The sequence below is a fragment of the Colletes gigas genome, unplaced genomic scaffold (assembly GCF_013123115.1).
Source record: "Colletes gigas isolate AHSC1104 unplaced genomic scaffold, ASM1312311v1 Colletes_gigas_Sc00044, whole genome shotgun sequence".
Lineage (NCBI taxonomy): Eukaryota > Metazoa > Arthropoda > Insecta > Hymenoptera > Colletidae > Colletes > Colletes gigas.
The window spans coordinates 492,317-512,786 of record NW_025106673.1 but is presented as its reverse complement, the minus strand read 5'-3'; the positions used below and the strand labels follow the sequence as shown (position 1 = coordinate 512,786).

At 38.4% G+C, this 20,470-nt stretch overlaps 1 protein-coding gene across 1 annotated transcript in view; it reads left to right on the top strand.

The window, feature by feature from the left end:
• The window catches only part of LOC122403105 (ephrin type-B receptor 1-B), a 174,044-nt gene that overhangs the window by 58,832 nt on the left and 94,742 nt on the right, over window positions 1-20,470 (top strand). The window contains exon 2 of the mRNA XM_043406437.1: window positions 15,942-16,021. Within this exon, the coding sequence (XP_043262372.1) occupies window positions 15,942-16,021 (80 nt within the window). The remainder of the gene's footprint in view (window positions 1-15,941; window positions 16,022-20,470) is intronic.

Genomic DNA, 20,470 nt, shown 5'->3' with positions numbered 1-20,470 from the left:
ACAGGACGTTGGAGGGAAGAAAGACGCACGATCGGGTGGAGTGAGTTAGGGCCGGCAGGCAACGCTATGCATACCGTCACACCCAGCGACACGCTCCAAATTTGAAATTTAAATTCGGTACGTCTCACGGGACCGCGTCGTACACCGGTTACTCACACGTGCGCGCTCCTACGTACTCGCGAGAGTGCGTGGAAACGGTATAGGGGAGGGGGGATCGAAGAAGGAGGGTAAGGAACACGGAGAGGAGGAACATCGGTCGACGGACACATCGTCGTCGTTTTCACGACGATCTCGACGAGACCCGCTCGCTCGTTTCCGTTTCTCCGTAAACACCCTTGGGAATAGTAATTCGACGCTGACCCTACGACTCGTCCTTTCCGCGCCGATACCGGCAATCTTCCCGTTCCTCGGGCTAGTGTCAGCCAATGAACCGCGCCAAGAGGTCGTCGTTTGACACGCCTCGTCGATCTCCCTGCACTGATAGAGTGTCCCGTAAAAATGCTCGCTTTCGAAACCGTTCGCTGTCCTTGATAGTCCCACTAAAGCGACCTTTCGATCGGATGTACGAGGGTCGTTCGATAAGCCCTTAGAAAATCCAAGTGCTGATGCTGGTAGCATCGAAAATGATTTGTTTTTAGTAAGCATCGTGACTCACTAGACAGCTGTCAAAGTCTCAGTTATATCCACCACATGGTTTCATTTTTATTGTCGGCAACCCTATATACTACACATTCTATGCAGTGCACACGAACTACACAAATGTAGTCGCTAATACTCCAAAAGAGGGCATACAACATAAAATCAAATAAATACATAAATCACAATTTTTACTAAACGCGAAACTTGTGTATGTATTAACACTTTAACTGCCACGTCACCCATATGTGGGTGACAGGATTTACCATTATGATACTAGAAAAATTAATTCTCAAGTTAAGACATTGAGAGAAATAAATTTGAATAGAATTTGTGAATTTGAACAAAGTTACGAAAATAAGTAGTAAAACAAATGTTACATAGGTTATGTAGCCTTACAATGGTCTAAAATCAACATTTTACTTTTGCAGAATATATTATACGGTTTTGATGTGGCAGTGAACGTGTTAATTAAGAAAAGTGAAACTGAATTAAAAACCAACATTTTCAACAACATTCCCACCATTTTTCGGGAAAACGAAAACGTCAGGGTATGACAATCGAAATTTTTAACACTCTTACTGAAAACCCCTATATTTCTTTCAGCTACGAGGGTCGTTCGATAAGTCCTTAGAAAATCTAAATGCTGGTGCTCGTAGCATTGAAAATGATTTGTTTTTAGTAAGCATCGTGACTCACTAGACAGCTGTCAAAGTCTCAGTTATATCCACCATATGGTTTCGTTGTTATTGTCGATCGAAGCAAGAAACTTCCTCTTGTATCAAGACAATGCACGGGTGCACACCTGTGTAGTTTCGATGGCCAAAATCGTGGAATTAAAGGTCGAATTATTACAACATCCACCGTATTCACCGGATTTCGCCCCCAGTGACTTTTTTTATTTCCAAACTTAAAAAAATGCCGCCCAAACAGATGTCTATTTTGAGGACCGTCCAAAATTTTACTTTTTAGATAGCTTAAAAAAGTTGAAAAAACTCTTGGAAAAGTATATAGAGCTAAAAGGAAATTATGTTGAAAAATCTACCTAACACAATTTGTTTTTCTATCTTTTTCTAAGGACTTATTGAACGACTCTCGTACCTAGCGACTAAACGATACGACGCCCTAAGATTTTCACTCTTTCCCGGAGTTAATACAGCGATGTGTGTCTCGTACTAATTGGGAGACACAAGTGGACGGATAAGGAAATTTTCGGATAGTATTAAGTCGTCCGTAATCTTCCTACCACTTATCGTGCTACTATTACGACCTTTTTTCCATCACGTGACTTTTTTATTCAATTTTCACAAAATTTTTGTAACTTTTAGTTAAAATACTCGTTCGATACTGATTTTAGATGTTCATGTTGAATATTTATTTGCTAAATAAATACGATAGAGTTTCGACCTAAGTACAATGTATTTAATTAATGTAGTTTTACAAAACGAAAATGCTGTCCTTACCTGACGGTTTTCTGCTAACTAAGCTTGAGGCTCTGAGAAAAACACGAGACGCTCAGGGGGTGCAATAAACAAGTGTCCTTCTCAGGTAGTATTGACCTTTGCAATGGAGGGGACTGCACCAATGGATACAAATTTTCATCAAAAATACATGCATGCAATGCTTATTCTCAACAGTTCAATATTGTAGGATCGCGAAAAAAAGGCATTGGGGCTGGTTGGCGTAAAATAAAGAAAGGTAGTTAATACCTTTATCGACGTGATATTTGAAAAAAAGCTCCTTTTCGTATGAATGTTTACTCATGAATGTTTCGTTCGTTCCCTTCAAGACTCAAAATTTATGGAAACATGATAACAACGATTTCAAAGTTCCTAGATGTAATACTTCTCACTTGCCCCCTGATGCTCTCGTGTTGCATCGAACTATTTCTTTCTAAATTTGACAACGCTTTCTTCTTTGTTTCCACAATATTGTTGAAATTTTTGCCAGTTAACTCCTTATCCTACAATGACGAGTCTGATTCATCATAAGTTCTTGATGGCAAGTTTCACGATCATGAGGCTACTCGTTACCAAGAATATATATTATAAGAATTATATAAGAATATATTAAAATCAACACACTTTTACATTCACGAGATATTCGTAAAACAAATCTATTCTTTTTCGCGGTCATTCCTTATACGAACAAATTTAAACAAAATTAAATAGTATACGTTTGAAAAATAATTTAGAATTAAATTGTACTTCAAGGGTTTAGAACATGTAGTAATCGAAACTAATGGTAATCTAAGTCTGGAGAGTATGGTGGATGTCGTACAAGTTCTCAATAAAGGTTTCTCATTTTTTCTGGCGTTGTCCTTCCTGTGCATGGCTTAGCGTCATCGTGATGGAATAGAATTCCTTTGCAATTCACTAACGATGATCCTCTTTCCACTACAACTGCTTGTAGATAGTCTATTTGTTGCCTATAAATATCTATAAATAGTTATAAATATTATTGTATACGATTTATAGCCAACAATTTGACCATCAACAACAACAGAAAAAATAAAAAATTTGTATTAGAAACTTGCACTACATACATCACATTCTCCAGACTTACCAAGAAATTACTACCAATTTCGATCACTGCAACATGTTTTAACTGACAAAAATTTCAATAATATTGAACATGTAAAATTAGCATCGAATAAGTATGTTCTATCTATTATTATACTCAGATTTTCAAGAAAAAGTTCAAAGCGAACGATACCTCTGATATCTCACTATACTCGTAACATAACGTTTTAGGATTTCCGTATAAAACACACTTTTCATTGCTAGTAATAATTCGATCATAAAATGGATGATTTAATTGCAGCCTCACCTCACAAAGAGGCGAAGTTTACGAGGATGTGAGTCTAGTTTTGCAGACACTAATTCAAGTAAAAATAACTAGCAATGGAGAGACACGTTGCCAAATTATATCGAATGGCAAACGAATAACCCAGGGGTTTAAAAAACTCAATTGTACCAGAAACGAAGCCTCGTACGGAAATATTGTATTCCAAATTATCGATTTATTTTAATTCGAAGAATTTTACCATTTTTTCAATCGTAGTACAAGGTCTCAAATTTAACACTAAATCTACCGCGACCGGTCAAATGACCGTTTTCAAAATTTCGTTTAGAATTTCTAACGCACAATATTATTTTAGCGCCATTTAACTTCACGACTTTTCTTATAGTATACGTACAATGAATTTCACAATATTCGCTTCTATTCTTATTGTTTATTTTCTGAGAAAAATATGTAGCCTGTCTTGCCTACCACGATCGGTCATCTGTCCGGTTGAATGATTTCTATTTGAACTGGACAAAATTTGGTACCAAACTCTGGTTAGCTTCCGATGTAAATAGGAAATATATGTATAGCAAAGATGAAAGGGGAGAATCTACAGTTTCCACTGTCTTAGAACAGTCTAACAACGCGTATTAAAGCGTGCAGTTCGGAAACTATTAGTGTTTTATTAATTATTGACGTATTGTTAGCAACGGCAAAGCCTCCCCTTTAAAATGTTTCTGGTTTTTGTCGATCCGACTTTCCGTTTCGGAGATATCGTAATTTATGTAAATGGTAATTTTTTTAATTCGACTATCTCTGTCTTGGTCTAATGGACCTCTTTGTCACACGTGTGTGATGCTGACCTACCCCGCGTACGTGACTGTCGTGACCTAGTTTCGGCGTAGTATTTCCAAGAATTTACTACGCACTGTTTACTACTGTCGCGCGCGCGCGAGATCAATGAACTCGCTAACGCAACAACGAAACGTAAACAAACCCTTTCTCCGAAACTAGCTGCCGCATCGACTTGAAATTAAAATCGCTATATCTCCGGAACTAACAAAGCTATCGACTTGTACGAACGCTCGTTTTAAAGGGCATTTCATCATCTACCTAATGATCATATCACCTACTATAATTTTTGCTATCTTCTGTGTTTATTTTGAAATTTACTTTGACGCTACATACCCAAAGAAGTTTCAGCAATTTCTACTGATCGTACGACTAGTGTACGATAAAGCTGGACCATAAATTGTTTATTTAATTGAAAATGAATTTAAATACAGGATGTTTGCGTAATTACTAGCCAGCACTTTTTCTTAAATAGTTGTTTTCTGTAGAACTAACTACGGTATTGACTTGGAACAAAATTTGTCTTCAAGGGCGTTTTATCTTCTATCCGATGGAAATTAAAAAATTTTTTAATATAAAAGAAAAGGCTATCTTACAAATAAATATCAAAACACAACTTTATATACATATAATGCAAAAATTAGAAGTATGTTGCCTCGTAAAAGAGAAAAAGAATGTTATTTGAGCAGTCTTACTAGGAATGGGTATACATAAAGTGCCGATAGGTTTAGTGTTAAACAGAAAAGAATGTGACCTTTATTGTACTCTTGTATTAATTTCCGTTGTTGAAATTAACTCAAAATACGAATAAAATCTAAACTATAATACCTCTCTTTACTTAAAGGAGTTTAACATAAATTTCTACGTTCCACGAACTATAAATTGGGTATATCAATGGATAAAAGCGATCACAATTGTATGGCTTCATTTTGATTCGTTTGGCTCTTCAATTTTTGTAAATCTGCAAATTGATCGTTGGCATCGTCTTCCTTTTTGAAGCGATTAATGGTCGAATTGCGTCTCTTTTGTCCTGAGATTCAGTAATTTCAATGCATGGTTCTGTCGCAGCTACATCTATACAATTCGCGATTTCAGAACTGATCTTTCAAACGTCGATCCAATTACACGCTTGTGTGTTATAGCTAATAATTTATGTAACGACGTTTTTTTCGATCTCGATGAACTCATTCGAGTTCATTGTCCTTTATGTCATCCTTGATAATTAGTTTCATTCATTCATTTCCGCGCCAATCTTTCTTTACTTGTGCAGTGCATTTTTTGTTATTTTTTTACCTATCTACTTTATTATTTGCATTCCTGATGTCAAACGGTTCCAATACTATAAATGTAGATATTGCAAACTAATGGATAATATTCATTTCGGAACAATAAGTAAAACTTACTGACTTAGATTTTTTTACCAGCGATTCATTAATTGTCCTCTTCGGATGAACTATCAGTAAACAATTTTCTCTTCTTCTCTCATATACAAGAAGAACAAAGAATAAAGAAACATATATAGAGGTAACCACTATAGTTGTTGGCAGCTTGAGAGTGCCATTAGCCTCATTTTAACAAATCTATCATGCCTTTTTTAAACGAAGATATTCAAATGTACCTACATTCTTGCTTTCAATGTAATTAATATTTTGCCACTCAGTATTCTGTGATAGTATAAATAGAATGACTCGAAGTTGATCTTCGATAATATAGAAAAATCAAAATCAAAATTTTATATACAATGAAATTTCCATGGAAATGCCATTCAATCATTTATTCGTACGCTAAAAATATTTTAAGCACCAATTAAAATAAATCGAATTTGTTATTCTTATTTTTACATTGTTCCAATTCCAAACTTATTTTTTCCAAGATTATATCATAGGTTGTTAAACGTGTCCCGATACCGATTACAGCATTGCATCATAAAAAAACAAATTTAAAAAAGATTTTCTCCAGATCATTCTTTTTCCGGAGACGTTTTTTTTTAATGCAACCATATAATCTGTTTAATATTGTTAGACGGTAGAATGTCAAATTCGATCAAATTCATTTGTTTTCAAGTTTATATTTTACTTACATGATTCGAAGTAACATATCATATTTAAAATGATGGTCATTCGCATTGATGCAATAACAAAACTTTATAATAAATAATTTATTTACATTCTCGTTGCTTGTGGTATAATTAAAGCACTTACTACAGTAAACAATATTGTTTAATTCTTTTCGTAAGTAGAAATCTAATGGAACGAGACCCGGAAAATGGTTTGGCCTCTATATCGAGGAAATTTGATATTTAGCATTGCTCTTGCAATTCTGGAATAATGAGTTGGACACCAGATTAACGCTTTCAATGACACGTACCATAATATACAGGGTGTTCGGCCACCTCTAGCAAAAATTTTAATGAGCGATAGTAGAGGCCAAAATAAGACGAAAATCAAGAATACTAATTTGTTGATGGAAGCTATGTTAAAAAGTTATTAACAATTAAATTCAAAAATTTCAAATCGTTCTGGAAAAATTATTTTCGGTTGGGGGGGTCAACTACAATCATTTTTGGTGAGTACACATACCTCCGAAATCCTATCTACTTTCGAGAAAAAAAATCGAGTAGGTGCTGAAATTTTTCGGCGAAAAAAATTTTTTCAAATCGTTCTAAAAAAATTATTTTCGGTTGCGGGGATCAATTACAATCATTTTTTATCATTACACATACCTCCGAAATCGTACGCACTTTCGAGAAAAAAATTCCTTACTGAAAATCCAATTAGGTGTCTAAATTTTTCAACGGAGAAAAAAAATTGCAAATCGTTGTGGAAAAATTATTTTCGGTTGCGGGGGTCAATTACAATCAGTTTTTGTCATTAGACATACCCACGAAATCCTGCCCACTTTCGAGAAAAAAAATAGAGAAGGTGTGAAATTATTCGAGAAAATTAAAAAATTGCAAATCGTTGTGGAAAAATTATTTTCGGTTGTAGGGTTCAATTACAGTCATTTTTGGTGAATAGACATACCCCCGAAATCTTGCGCATTTTCGAGAAAAAAATTCAGTAAGAGCGGCACTTTAAACGTTAATAACTTTTTAACGAAGCTTCCACCAACAAATTAGTATTCTTGATTTTTGTCTTATTTTGGCCTCTACTATCGCTCATTAAAATTTTTGCTAGAGGTGGCCGAACATCCTGTATAATACATACATTTCAGCATAAATTCACGAACCAATAACTCCGTTTGATTAGGAAATATTAATATAAATGTTTTGAAATCGGACGAATAGAATGATAAATTACTGTAGGTAATTAAGGTTGTTATTTTACTCATAAAAACATCGATGTCCTTAAAATCTCGTAAGAAAATAAAGTTGTTTGAAATTTTTTTTCTATCGTTATTTGTATTTCTAAGAATTAGTATAACTTTATTACAAAAACATATAAATCGTTCAACCGGTCAGATTACATATTTTTCTCAAAAAAGAAGCGATAAGAATGAACGCAAATACTGAGAAATTCACAGTACGTATGTATAGTATAAGAAAAGTTACGAAGTTACATAGGGCTGAAATAACGTTGTAGTTTGCTAGTGCTGTCGACGTGTTAAATATTTGATTGCACAGGATGTATATAGTAACTGAGAAGGGTTATAATTCTATTCTAACTAAAATTTAAAAAAAAGTGTTACAGGAAAATTTTGCACTGTAACACGCTCTATCATACTGTTACAAAGTTTACACACTTGTGCAGTTGTAAAGTGCAATTGCATTTCTTTTATCGACAACTTGGTACTTTCGTAGATATTTCATTTTGTTTTCTAATATTAAACGCTTGTAACTTTAGAATTTTTTCAAAGTGAGGCAGTAGGTGTGATTCTCTTATAACAGAATATTCAGTGTTCCTTTGTTGATGCTCGCTGGGGAGGTATGTTAGGCTTGATCGCAGTGCAGACGAAAGTAAGAAACACTCAAAGTGTGTAAAATTGAGAGAAATGTTCAACGTTTGTTTATTCTACAGAGTCTAAAATCGTTCTGATTTCAAAGTACATACGTAGCTTCTTTACAAATTGCATGATTGTTGTTATACAGTAGCTCAACTTAAAAATGGTAGTCCCTGTGTATTTCTTCTTGTTTTTAAATTTCGATTTTGATGTTTACAAAGAAGCATGCTTAGTCTCATGTATGAACGTTTAATAACTAGGATTGCAACGTTCACCTCGTTGATGCAGTTCTAAGAATTGGTGGGGATGAGTTCACGAACAATATCGATATAAGTGCAATAGTTATTATGTAATCTTATTCTAAAGTTACAACCGTCATCGGTCTACCCTATCAGTTTAGGTTGGTTTCTGTCGTCGAATAGTGACACAGCCCCCACCGATCGCGATTCGTTTCGTCCGCCTTGTCCTGGTGCACCCGAAGAATTCCTCGACGGTGGGCCGACTACACGAGTAACACGCGTCACGTGACACGTGTCGGGCCAAGTGGCATAATGTACGCGTCGCACGTACGATGCACCGCGACTGCATCTCTGCACTTTCTCTTTTCTTGCCGAAGACAGCGCGTCACGGGTCGTTCGTGTCGCGGGATCCTCGGATCCCCGGAGCTGTTACGCGACTCGAACGTACCGAATTAACGGCTGATCCGCGTTTCGCGGCCAGCAGACGGAAGATACTCCCGGTTCTCGGGACGAATCCCCTCGACGCTCCGGAATAGCGGGTCAATCTAGAAGCTTTAGCATTCCGGTGAGTTTATCGAGGGGCCGAGGTGGCGCGGCGGGAGAAACTTGAATCTTACTTGGCGAATTCGGCGCTCCGCGTTCTTGGATATATCCGAAGTACTTCTCGAGGGTGCTCGAATTAGGCCGGCGAGCTGCAAAGCCCATTACACACAATGAGACGACTTAGAGGAGGACCGGCTCGAGTGGCTCCGGGTCGAGGGTCTATTCGCGAGAATTCACGGATACCTAGGCGTCCGTTACGAAACACCTTCCATCCCCCGAAATTCCTCGGTCGATTTCGAACGGGTAGAGATCGCGGTCGATTAGAAGAGCAGTTGACAAAAGGATTAGAGAAAAGTTGCGCGTTGATCGGGCGTAATTTCCATTTCACGCCGTTGGAAACCTTTCCCCTCGGCGTCACTGTGTTCCGAGGCGTTCGCGAGGGACCGCGAATCCCCATTCAAACAAGCGGCAAAGCCGCCGCGAAAATTTGACGGGGGCCAAAAAGAAACGGCAGAAGCAGGTGGCGGCGGGACAATTATTTTCACCGGCACCCCCCTGTGTTTCGACGGTGTCTCGATGAGGTCGGATAATCGCGGTACGCGTGAGAGCCCCTGGGATTCTGCGTGGCTCGTCGAAACAGTCGGTGGTGGTAGATAGGGGCACGGGCAGAGGAACAGGGGGAAGGGGTGGCGAAAGGGTGGGCGAGAGAGGGTGTGGGCGGCGATGAGGCTCGGGGGCTCGGGATGGATTTTGCAGCGCGCAGTTTTCACCTTTGAGATTCCATCCGGTACGGCAGCAGGGGTGGGCTGGTGGTGCACCCACCGCGTCGGCTGGGGTACTTTGGTCTAGGAATTCAAGGACCCGGAGTCTGGGGAGGGATCGACGACGACGACGACGACGACGACGACGACGACGACGACGACGACGCCGCTCGCTGGTCGGGGGCGGTGCGGCTGATAGCTGCGTGGCACTGCTGAACACCGTGCGACGAGGACGCGGCTACAGTAATCGAGAAAAACAGAAAGAGACCAAGACCCGGGGAGGAAAGAGACCGAGAGCCGGCTCGTCGCGCGAGACGAAGGAAGACCGACGCGTAGAAAAGCAGAGAGGTCATTGAAGTCGCGAAAGAAGGACAGAGCTGGGAGTGAACGAGAGAGAAAAGAGTGAAGAGGGTTGGACCGATAGCGCCGCGGCGGTGGTGAACACCGTGGAACAAGGACGGTGGATGGTGAGGGACATCGAGCGGGAAGAAGAGGAGAACACCGGAAAGGAGGGAAAGGGAAAGGGAGATTCCGAAACGGGGTGAAAGCCAGGGATCGAAGAGAGACGACGCGCAGGAGGGGGAAAGAGGAAAAGGGTGAGAGAGGGTGAGTTGTAGCAGCAGCCGAGAGCCGGTCGATACGACCACCACTACAAACGTGTCGCAGGACACGACGCACAACCTGCCGGCTGTGCTGCGTGTGCAACGATACGCGCGACCGACCCTTCTCCCTCTTTCGGGCAACCCCCTCTTCCCCGCGGCCGCTCTCGGGCTTTCTCACCCTTCTCGTATAGAACGAGAACGAGAGCTGCCGAGAAGCAAGGTGTTTTAGCACGGTCTCGAGGATCCGCCATTTTGAGAGGGAGTCGTTTCCCTCATTCCCCTCGAAACGTTGACTTTTTACGGTAAAATCTTTGCCAGGGCTCCCCCGCGCGTTTCAATACACCGGCGGGATTTTCACCGCGCTGGAACATCACCTTGACCGACGACTGCCACTGCGAGGAACTCACTGCAGCGTTTCTTTTCCTTTCCTTTCCTTCTCTTTCGTTAGATAATTACGGAATTGACCGGTTCCGACGCTTTCGGAAAGACGAGCTCAGCGATGCGTCGAGTACCTTCAACCCTCGAGCACATAGAACGCAATCGCTATTTCGTCCCTCCGGATTCGAGCGATTTCAACCCTAAGATTTTTATGCGTTCTGCTATATGTTGTGTACGGAGGAAACCTGTACGAAAGTGTAAAGCATACGCTGCTGGCCTAAAGTTTCGCAGAATTAGGTGATTATCGTTGATAGAAAATTACATTCGGAGAATTTTGTTTCATTTTGACAAAGATGTACGCAATAATTAACACTAGAAACTAGTTTTGTCCCTATGTTTCTTTAAATGTCCCACTTTGGGTGATGGCCAAATTATATTTTTTAGTTATTCTGTTGTAAAGGAAAATCTTGATTTTTCCCGAGTTAATAACGATACTTGTTACCAGAAGTGCATAAAAGATTCAAGCAATTAATACTACACAGGATGTGGTAAAATTCAACATAAAAAGTTTCAAACCCTCTCAAGGATATGGACGAAATAAGAAGACAGAATCTGAATAATATATCGAAGCAAGGGATGAGACATTTGTACAAAAATGAAAGATCGTAAGGAATTCAGATTGCCTTGGAGAATGATATGGGTGATTTAAAAATATCTAGTTAATATTTATGATACATCATTTGTCTCGTGCAAAGAACAATGTCAAAAAATACACATTTTTAGCACAGATTTAAAAAGAAAACTTTCCACCTAATATATGTATGTATCTTTATATCTTAATGAATCATGAAACTATAGTTATACAGACTGTCCCAGTATCGATGATACTGAGAAGGGGGTAATCCTACACGAAAACAACAAATCGAAAATAAAGAATAAAATTTACTCGTTTGAGGCTTCGTTTCGACTTTGAAAATTCATTGTGTATGCGTGCAATGGAGTACGATTTGGAATTCAGCGCGAGTAAAAACAGTGAGTAGACGTACCAGAGCTATTCTTATTCAATCGCACGCGCATCCAATGAATTTTCAAATTCATTTATCTCAAAAACGAAGTCTCGAGATAATTAAATTGCTATATTTTCATATACTTTGTATCACTTTAAACGTATTTTATTTACTGTTCACAGTCCTTTTTGTAACGTATCTGCAATGTAAAAGCGAATCGACTGTGTGACAAAAAACAAAACTAATAAACTCATATACTGTATGAATATATTATATAAGTTTATCGACTTTGTATTTCCATACCTTTCATTTTCTTTTATATTGTAGATATGTCCTAAAGAATATCGTGTAAAATCGTTCATAGGCTCGAAAAGATTTGTGTTTTTGTTGGATGACGATTGATTTCCGAAATAATTGTTCAAGAAATCTGCAAGTAGCAAGAAACATTAAATTTTGTGTCAACCTTACCTCATGCCTATCAAGTAAATATCAAGTTTGGTTTTGCTTTCTTCCAATAATACGTACATAAATTATTGCAGCCAGATCTTCGATAAACGACTATTGCAAGAATTCACTTGAATTTTATATTTTTGATAAACATATTTCTTCTGTAACAAACACTAAGCACAATAGATTTTAGTTTTATGTACTCTTCTACGGCTTTTGCTAAATACATGACCTTATACAGATTTCCTGAAGAATTTTCTGAATAATTACTTCAGAAATAGAAAGTCGACCGAAGAACAGGGGAATAAAACACATTAATTCTGCTCGCTATGAATTCTAATGTCTACGCGTGTTTATTACAACCTTCCCTTCATATTTCGATTAAATAACTATTATTTCTGTTTAATCACATTCGATCACACTATTTGTTATTGTTAGAAAGATGACAACAACACCATTATACATAGATAATTAGTACACGGTAAAAACACACACACACATACACACGTTTACAGTGGTCACAGAATACGGATACCATTATCAGAGTAAATCGACAAATTGTATTTTTCTACATTGTGTTTAAATGAGATTCATTCTTTTGCCCAACAATCCCAACAATTATATTTATATTTACTTCGATTTTAAAAGGGTCTGTACCCATCAAATAATAATAATAACTACAGTAATAATTGTAGTAGTGGTAACAGCAGTAGTGATAAATAATAATAATAATAATAATAATTCTAACACGTTAACCACCATAATTTGGTTGAAAGCCCGACTGCAAGAGCCCACTCGGCATTTGTAGTAATTTCAATTAGCGTAGTACATGCCTTTAACTACGTGCAAATAAAATGTATCGAATAAGCCAACAGTATATTCTCAATAATATTTGACACAAAATGTAACACTGGTCTGTAGTTTATATTTGTTTACGCGGGCATAAGATAACAAATTATCGTTGTTGCACATATCGATGTGTCGCGAGAATCGACTCATCATACATATTTTATGCTCGATAGTTAAGCTGTTGCAAAAAGAATGTTGATATTTTTGCAAACTTGTCTGTTGATCCGTGCATGAAGTGTGTATTCACTATGGATCGTCTATTCGTTTAATAAAAAATAGAGCATAGCTCAACTTTCTTCTGGATGAAAGCAAGATAGGGTTAATCGGGATTAAGAGGTGTATGTTTAAGGGGGCAATCTCTTGTGTACGTTAGAAAATTTAACCATCTTTATTAATTTTTTTCAACTAAATATTACATCTAAAGCTACAATTTATTTTCGCAATTTACTTAACTATCCTTTGGGAATATAAAATAAATTTTTCAATCATTTTTATCGACTTTTCATGTTTTTATTACGCCCACAGTAAACATGTGTTTAAACACTGGCGTAGGTGATTGCAGCTCTGCAGTTGACTAAATAAAAAAAAATGAAAAAGATTTTTATTCGGTAGGATTCCTGTTATCGCTTGTAGTAAAATAATTCATTTACCTTGAAAATTGGCAAAATGGCGAAAGCGTACATTAAAAATTGCAAAATTTTGTCATTTTTCCGCAACTTTTTAATCAAATTATATGATATGCTCATTATAAAAATATAATTTCGGTACGGACGAGAGCTACTAGTATGTGGAATAATTTTGAAGCAATCGAACATATAGTTTTTGAGATTTTATGTGCGCCAATTAAGAAAGTAACATTTCGAGAGAAACGCATTTAAAGTCTGCAAGATCATACTAATCTTCATACAGAATTCCTGCCAGAGTGTTGGCACCCAGATGGCACAAACGCTAGACTTTCGACTTTTAAAAACAACAGATGATTTAACAATACATTCTTAAATATACAGGGTGTTCCGTATTTTTCCGTACACACTTCAGCAGTGAGTTCTACAAGTAAAACTAAGACCAAAATGTTATATAACAAAAAATCCATAAATGCTTTGTTAAGAACTTATAACAAAGATATGATAAAGTCGTGTAACAAATTGGCTTAATAGACATTCTCCCCAACAATGGATTGGTCGAGGGGTGCCAATTTCTTGGCCCCTAGACCATCTGACCTTACCCCTTTAAATTTTTACTTATGGAGTACTCTGAAAGAGAAAGTTTACAATACAGAAATACGTACAAGAGATGAATTAATTGCAAAAATCAATATCGCGTGTGAAGAATTTCGACAAAATTGCAACCAACTGAAGTCAACAATAAATTCAATAGTACGTGGATGCCAAAAGTGTCTCAACAAAGGGGGGCGTCACTTTGAAATGGAAACATAGGTATAGTCAACAGCGTTTACATTACATTTAATATTTCTGCCATAACTTCTTAACAAAGCTGTTGAGAATAAGCATTGCATGCATATATTTTTAATGAAAATTTGTATCCATTGGTGCAGTCCTCTTCCTTGCAAAGGTCAGTACTACCTGAGGAGGACACTCGTTTATTGCACCCCCTGAGCATTTCGTTTCTTTTTCCGAGCCTCAAGCACAGTTAGCAGAAAACCGTCAAGCTGAGAACAGCATTTTCGTTTTGCAAAACTACAATAATTAAATACATACTTAGGTCGAAATCTGGCGTATTTATTTAGCAAATAAATATTCATCAAAAGCATTTATGAATTTATTGTTATATGTAAAACACTTTTGTTGGGAATTCCAATAATTTATATTATAGGGCACATCATTTAATTCAATATTACTTGATTTGGTCATCTGGCAATGTATTTTATTTTTTCCTAAAGCCATACCTAATTAGTTTCACCGTACTCACGGGTCCATTTACCTGCCCCTTGGGACCGCGGACGCCTACGAGGGATGGGCAAACTTTTGATTTGTCACTAGAATCTCCTCCTATTTTTGAAATAAGTATATAATCACGGAATATTGAACAGTTAGTCAGAACCTTTACAAGTGACACCCAGAACAGAACCAAGTTACAATCAGAACAGTTGGATAGAACAGAAGTCAGATCCATAATAACCAAGAGTGTAACAGAATATATTTTGTACGAATTAGATGTCAGAAATCTACGAACCATTTATATATGTATAATTGTTAACACGTGTATATATATTTGTTAATAAATTTAAAGTGTTTGTAAATAGTTATTGGGCTTATCTATTTACTAAATAACACGACTCCACGAATCTTGTGGGAGCCAACAACTTTAGTCTTATTTTTACTTGTAGAACACACTGCTGAAGCGTGTACGGAAAAATGCGGAACACCCTGTATATGTATACTTTCAAAAAATGAAATAAAAAAAAAATTGATTTTTTGGGGGTCTTGCACGAGACTGCGCCCTTACCTCTTTGGAACACGCTGGGATTAAAAGTGTCCCACCTTTTTGATGCACCGTAATGCATGGTGGGACATTTTTAGTCCCACCTCGAAATATTGCAATAGCTGCATGTGCATAGGTTTACATTTCGTCTTATTTACGTAAAGCAGTTGGTAATAGCTTCAACAAATATTACAAATGTATTCACTTGTGTTGGCAACATTCAAAATGCTAATACAGGTTCATCAATTGTTGCAAGCGTAAGATTTATTGCGACAACTATTACTATTTTTTTGTATGTTTTTACATTATGTGATACCTATCTTAATAAAAATATACCAATTTTGTTTAATTTAAAACGCAATAAAATGTCTATGTAACATATTTTATCATCTGAAATCCTGTGCCGCAAAGAGTTCAATGTCACGCGACGACTAACCGCGAATCTCTTTTTGATTGCAGTTGTTCTCTTGGATACGACACAGGAGGAGAAGCTCGAGTGGACAAAGTATCCGTTCGGCCCGGCAATGGTCACCCCAGGGGTAAGTTTCGCGATCGATTCGACGCGATACCTTTTACGCGTAGTCGAAATCGCGCGTTGTACGCCAGCGAGCAACGAGGTAACCCCGGCGCTCGTGTAGGGAATTCAAGGTGGTCTCCGGCGTGTGAAGTCGAGGAAGCCGGCCGGGGCGCGAGAGACGTCGAAAAAATTCCAAAAGTCGTGGCGCGACACCTTTTCGGCGTACTGGAAAAATCGTTGGAGTCGAGCACGCGGTGCCCGAAGTGGACAGAATGGACACGGTGGAGCAGGAACAGCGGGTTCCGGGGGTACCAGAAGCACTTTATGATCTCGGTGCGCGCGGCATACGTGGGCTCCCGCTGGCCGGTGTGCTCTCTCGGCGCCATGTTTGTTTTTCAGTTGTTAAGCGCGCAGCGGGCCGCCAGACAGGTTTAAATCAGCCACTGCCTCCTCCTCCTCCTTCTCTCGCTCACGCTTCGTCTCGCGTTCTCTCTCGATTGCGCGCGCCTCCTAACTCTTTCTCTCGTTTCGTCTCTCCGTCTCCCTCGCACTTCCATTCCCCCTCCTTCACCCCGCCCGGCCTGGGATCCTCGTAGCTCTTTCTCGCTCCCGATCACTCCGGTCTCTCCGCTCGTCTCGCGCGGGACGTGCACCGACGGACCAAGAGTCAGTCCGCTGGGTAACAAATTGCTTTTTGTTTGAACGGACAAATTAGAGAGACGGCCGCCGGATAGGGAGGAGAGGAGCGAACGGAGCGAGAGAGAGGATGCGTTTATTTAAACGTCGTAGGACGTATAGTTTCCTGCGTGCATGTGTAATACGGCCCCGCGCCGCGTACCACCGTGCGCCGCTGAAAATTTCACTACGACCCGCCGCGACTCCTCCCGCGACCCTACGTGGGTGTCGAACGTTGCTTCGCGCGCGGTACCGTTCCTGGCTTCCACCGATCGCCACGACCACCTTTTCAACCGATCCTCGCCCGAAGTGGCTCCCGCGGAACACGTGCTGGAAATTTTCCTATTGCCGCCGCGTCGATCGATACCCGATAACGACTAAATTGAGAGCCCAACGCGCGAACCCTGGATAATTAATCGGTGATCGTTCCTCGATACAGAGGCACGAACGAGCCTCGGTGGTCGGTCAACCTCGTTATTTCGCGTCCAATTTAAAAAAAGAAAGAACCGGGGCGGTGGAAAAAAGTAGCTGAAATTGGAACGCCGACTGAAAGGATATGATCGGTCTCGCGGTTCGAGTCTACTTTTTCCCATTGGCTTCCAGCGTTGATCGTTAGTGCCGTGCCGCTAATCGAGCAGCGTAACGCACCGTTTGAAAAGGTTCTTTGAGCCTGCTGTTGATTTTTCTAGCTGCTAAACGTCCTACGCTTCCCTTCGAAGCGAAGGGACTACGCGGCACGGTCCCGTGCACGGAAGCTCGATTTTTTTTCCCCTGGAACGAGCCGAGGAAACCGGCCCCGGTGCTCTCATCCTCGAGTACTCGAGTTCACTTCGCACCTCTTCTGTCTATATCTACTTTACGCCGCATAGAGAAACGGAAGTGGAACGTCCAAATATGTGCTTGTGGTTTTCCTCGCGCACGTGTTGTCTGAAGGACCTCCGCACAGTTTGCGCCTCGCGAAGGGAACTGACCCGATGTTTTTTTCGTTCCTACGTGTTTCTAGCCGACTTTACAACGCGATGTACGCGCAATGATTCTCCCAAACGGACCCGATCCGATCGTTTCTAACGTTTGCGAGGCCGTTCGAGCGTTCTTGACACGATTGCTGTTTCAGGTGATCCTATTTCGATTCCACCTATCATTTCTAATTATCTTTTCTATACGCGGAGCGAACTGCACGCCTCGTACGGTCTTTAACTCGTTGACCACCGCGTCATCCATATTTGGTGAACGGTTAAACTTCCGCGGAAGCTTTATTTATGTACACTCGACCCTCCTATAACACGATAGACTCGTTCTGCGTTGTATCGAAACCTAGAGCTAATAGAAATCAGAGAAATCCATTCCGTGTTATATCGAAATATTTTCGTAGTGCTCTATTATACAGGGTGTTCGGCCACCTCTGAGAAAAATTTGAATGGGAGATTCTAGAGGCCAAAATAAAACGACAATCAAGAATATCAATTTATTGATTGACGCTTCGTTAAAAAGTTATTAAAAAATTAAATTCAAAAATTTCAAATCGTTCTAAAAAAATTATGATTGGTTGCAGGGATCAATTATAATCATTTTTGGTCAATAGACCTACACCCGAAATCCTTCCCACTTTCTAGAAAAAAATTTTTAACGAAGCCTCCATCAACAAATTGGTATTCTTGATTTTCGATTTATTTTAGCCCCTAGAATCTCCCATTAAAATTTTTCCCAGGGGTGGCCGAACGTCCTGTATATTAAAAGAAATTTCAAAACAATAAAAATCCAAAAAATTTATTTAATATAGTTTTAATGATTTCATAGAACAAAAAGAAACATTCAACATATTTATAAAACGATAAAGTACAAATTTTAGAAATACTAGGGACTTGTCAAACACTTTAATCATCGTTACTGCTTTTTGAGATCACTATTCGTCTGAACCATTTTCTTTTAGTGAGTTGAACGTATCTTTAATTTGTAATTCTGTCAAAAATCGCTTGCTAATAGCAGCAAGACAGTTGCTTTTTAAATTTTCCCATCACTGAAAGATCTTTTTCAAAAAACTAAAATTCTAATTATTTTCCCAAGTCTAAACTCTTTTACATATCCTTTACGTCTAAATTTAGAACGGATTTGTTGTTAATGTTTTCATTTGTCACTGTATTAAAAAAAATCGTGTTGTAAGAGGACCGTTGCAATTCTCACTCCGTATTATATCGAAACCGTGCTTCCAGAGTAAGTACCGTGTTATAGGAAAGTTAACTGTACTTAGCAGGGGTTTCCAAATAATTTGCAAGAGTATTTTATAATAAAATATTCAATACTAACTATTTTTAATAAGCCCATTTCACACATGTTCTATTTAGCAAATACTTAATAGTAGCTAATCATTTTTAACAAGACCATTTCATTCGTGCAATTAGCTAGGTTTTCCGAATAATTTGCACGATTATTTGAAAATTAAACAATTACATTAAAGGACTTACAACTAATTTATACATTAAAAAATATGTGTCAGTCTACTTAAAGGAAATTAAAATGTTCTCATATATATCAATATACACCGTCATGTTACAATATCGTCACTAATGACACAAGTCGATGTGACGTAAAAAATAAGTTAACAAAAAATAAGAATATTACAATAATCTTTTGTTGCAAATTTGAAAACGATGTCAGCAAAGACTCATTTCTGGGCAGAATAGAGCAAAAGGTTCAATTTTTTTTGCCTTTTTTCTAAATTGTTTCACTTCTTACTTTGTTTATAGTAGACAAATTACGAAAAAACATCAGTCTGAACGAAACTACGCTTTATAATGTTCGATGTCTACAGCGACTATGAACGTTTGCCCAATAAGGAACACGCGAAGTAACAAAAGAATTCAATAATTTATAGCTGACCATTTAAATTGAAACAATACAAATGCTAATAACAAATTGTTATCGACAGCTTATTTGCTAGCACTATAATACGCGGCGAATTGAGGATTTAAAAACATATTCGAGTTGTGCTAAACGATCGACGTGTTAACTATTTGATTTCCTTGAAAGCTATTTATTCTCTTTGATGTTACGCGTATTTGTTTGTAATATGACGATATAATGACTGATGTTATACCTGAAAACTTAGCTGTAAGATATTGAGTATCGAAATATAATTACGCATCCATGTAATTATTTATTTCGGGCAAAAGTAAATGTCTTATAATTCTTTTGGTTTGCTTGACATTTCATAAGTATTTTAAATACGTAATTAGTTCGAAAGCAAACCATCCTAAAAATAGGTAATAATAAAACACTTATAACACTCGAAATTTTAAGTCTCTTCGTTGCAATTGACCCGCAACACGTGAATGAAATAATTATTGTCCCCTAGTTCCCTACGATGATGCATTTGATTCTGTTTTCATTTATTTCTTTACGGGTTTGTACACCGTTTGATATAATACAGTTGCATAATATGTGTAAAAGTCTGGTTAATTACGTATGTTATAAGATGCAGTGCGTACAATACTAGTGACACGCTTTTTAAAGGAATACAAAGAACCGCTAAAGAAGTCCAAACGTTGGCTAAACTGGTTAGCTTGGACAAGGATACTGTTGAGGTTTTTACTGCACAGTGTATTATTTTAATTATATACGATTTATTTGTAACAAATAATAAGAAGAACAATTAGCGGTACGACACGTGCTACATTACATTACAGACTGATCTAAAATCAATAAATGATCCAACAGGTGGCGATTGATTACCTACTCTACTTTATCGACGCAAGTGAGATTTATGATTAAGTTTTGCCTTGTTACTCCTGGCAGATAC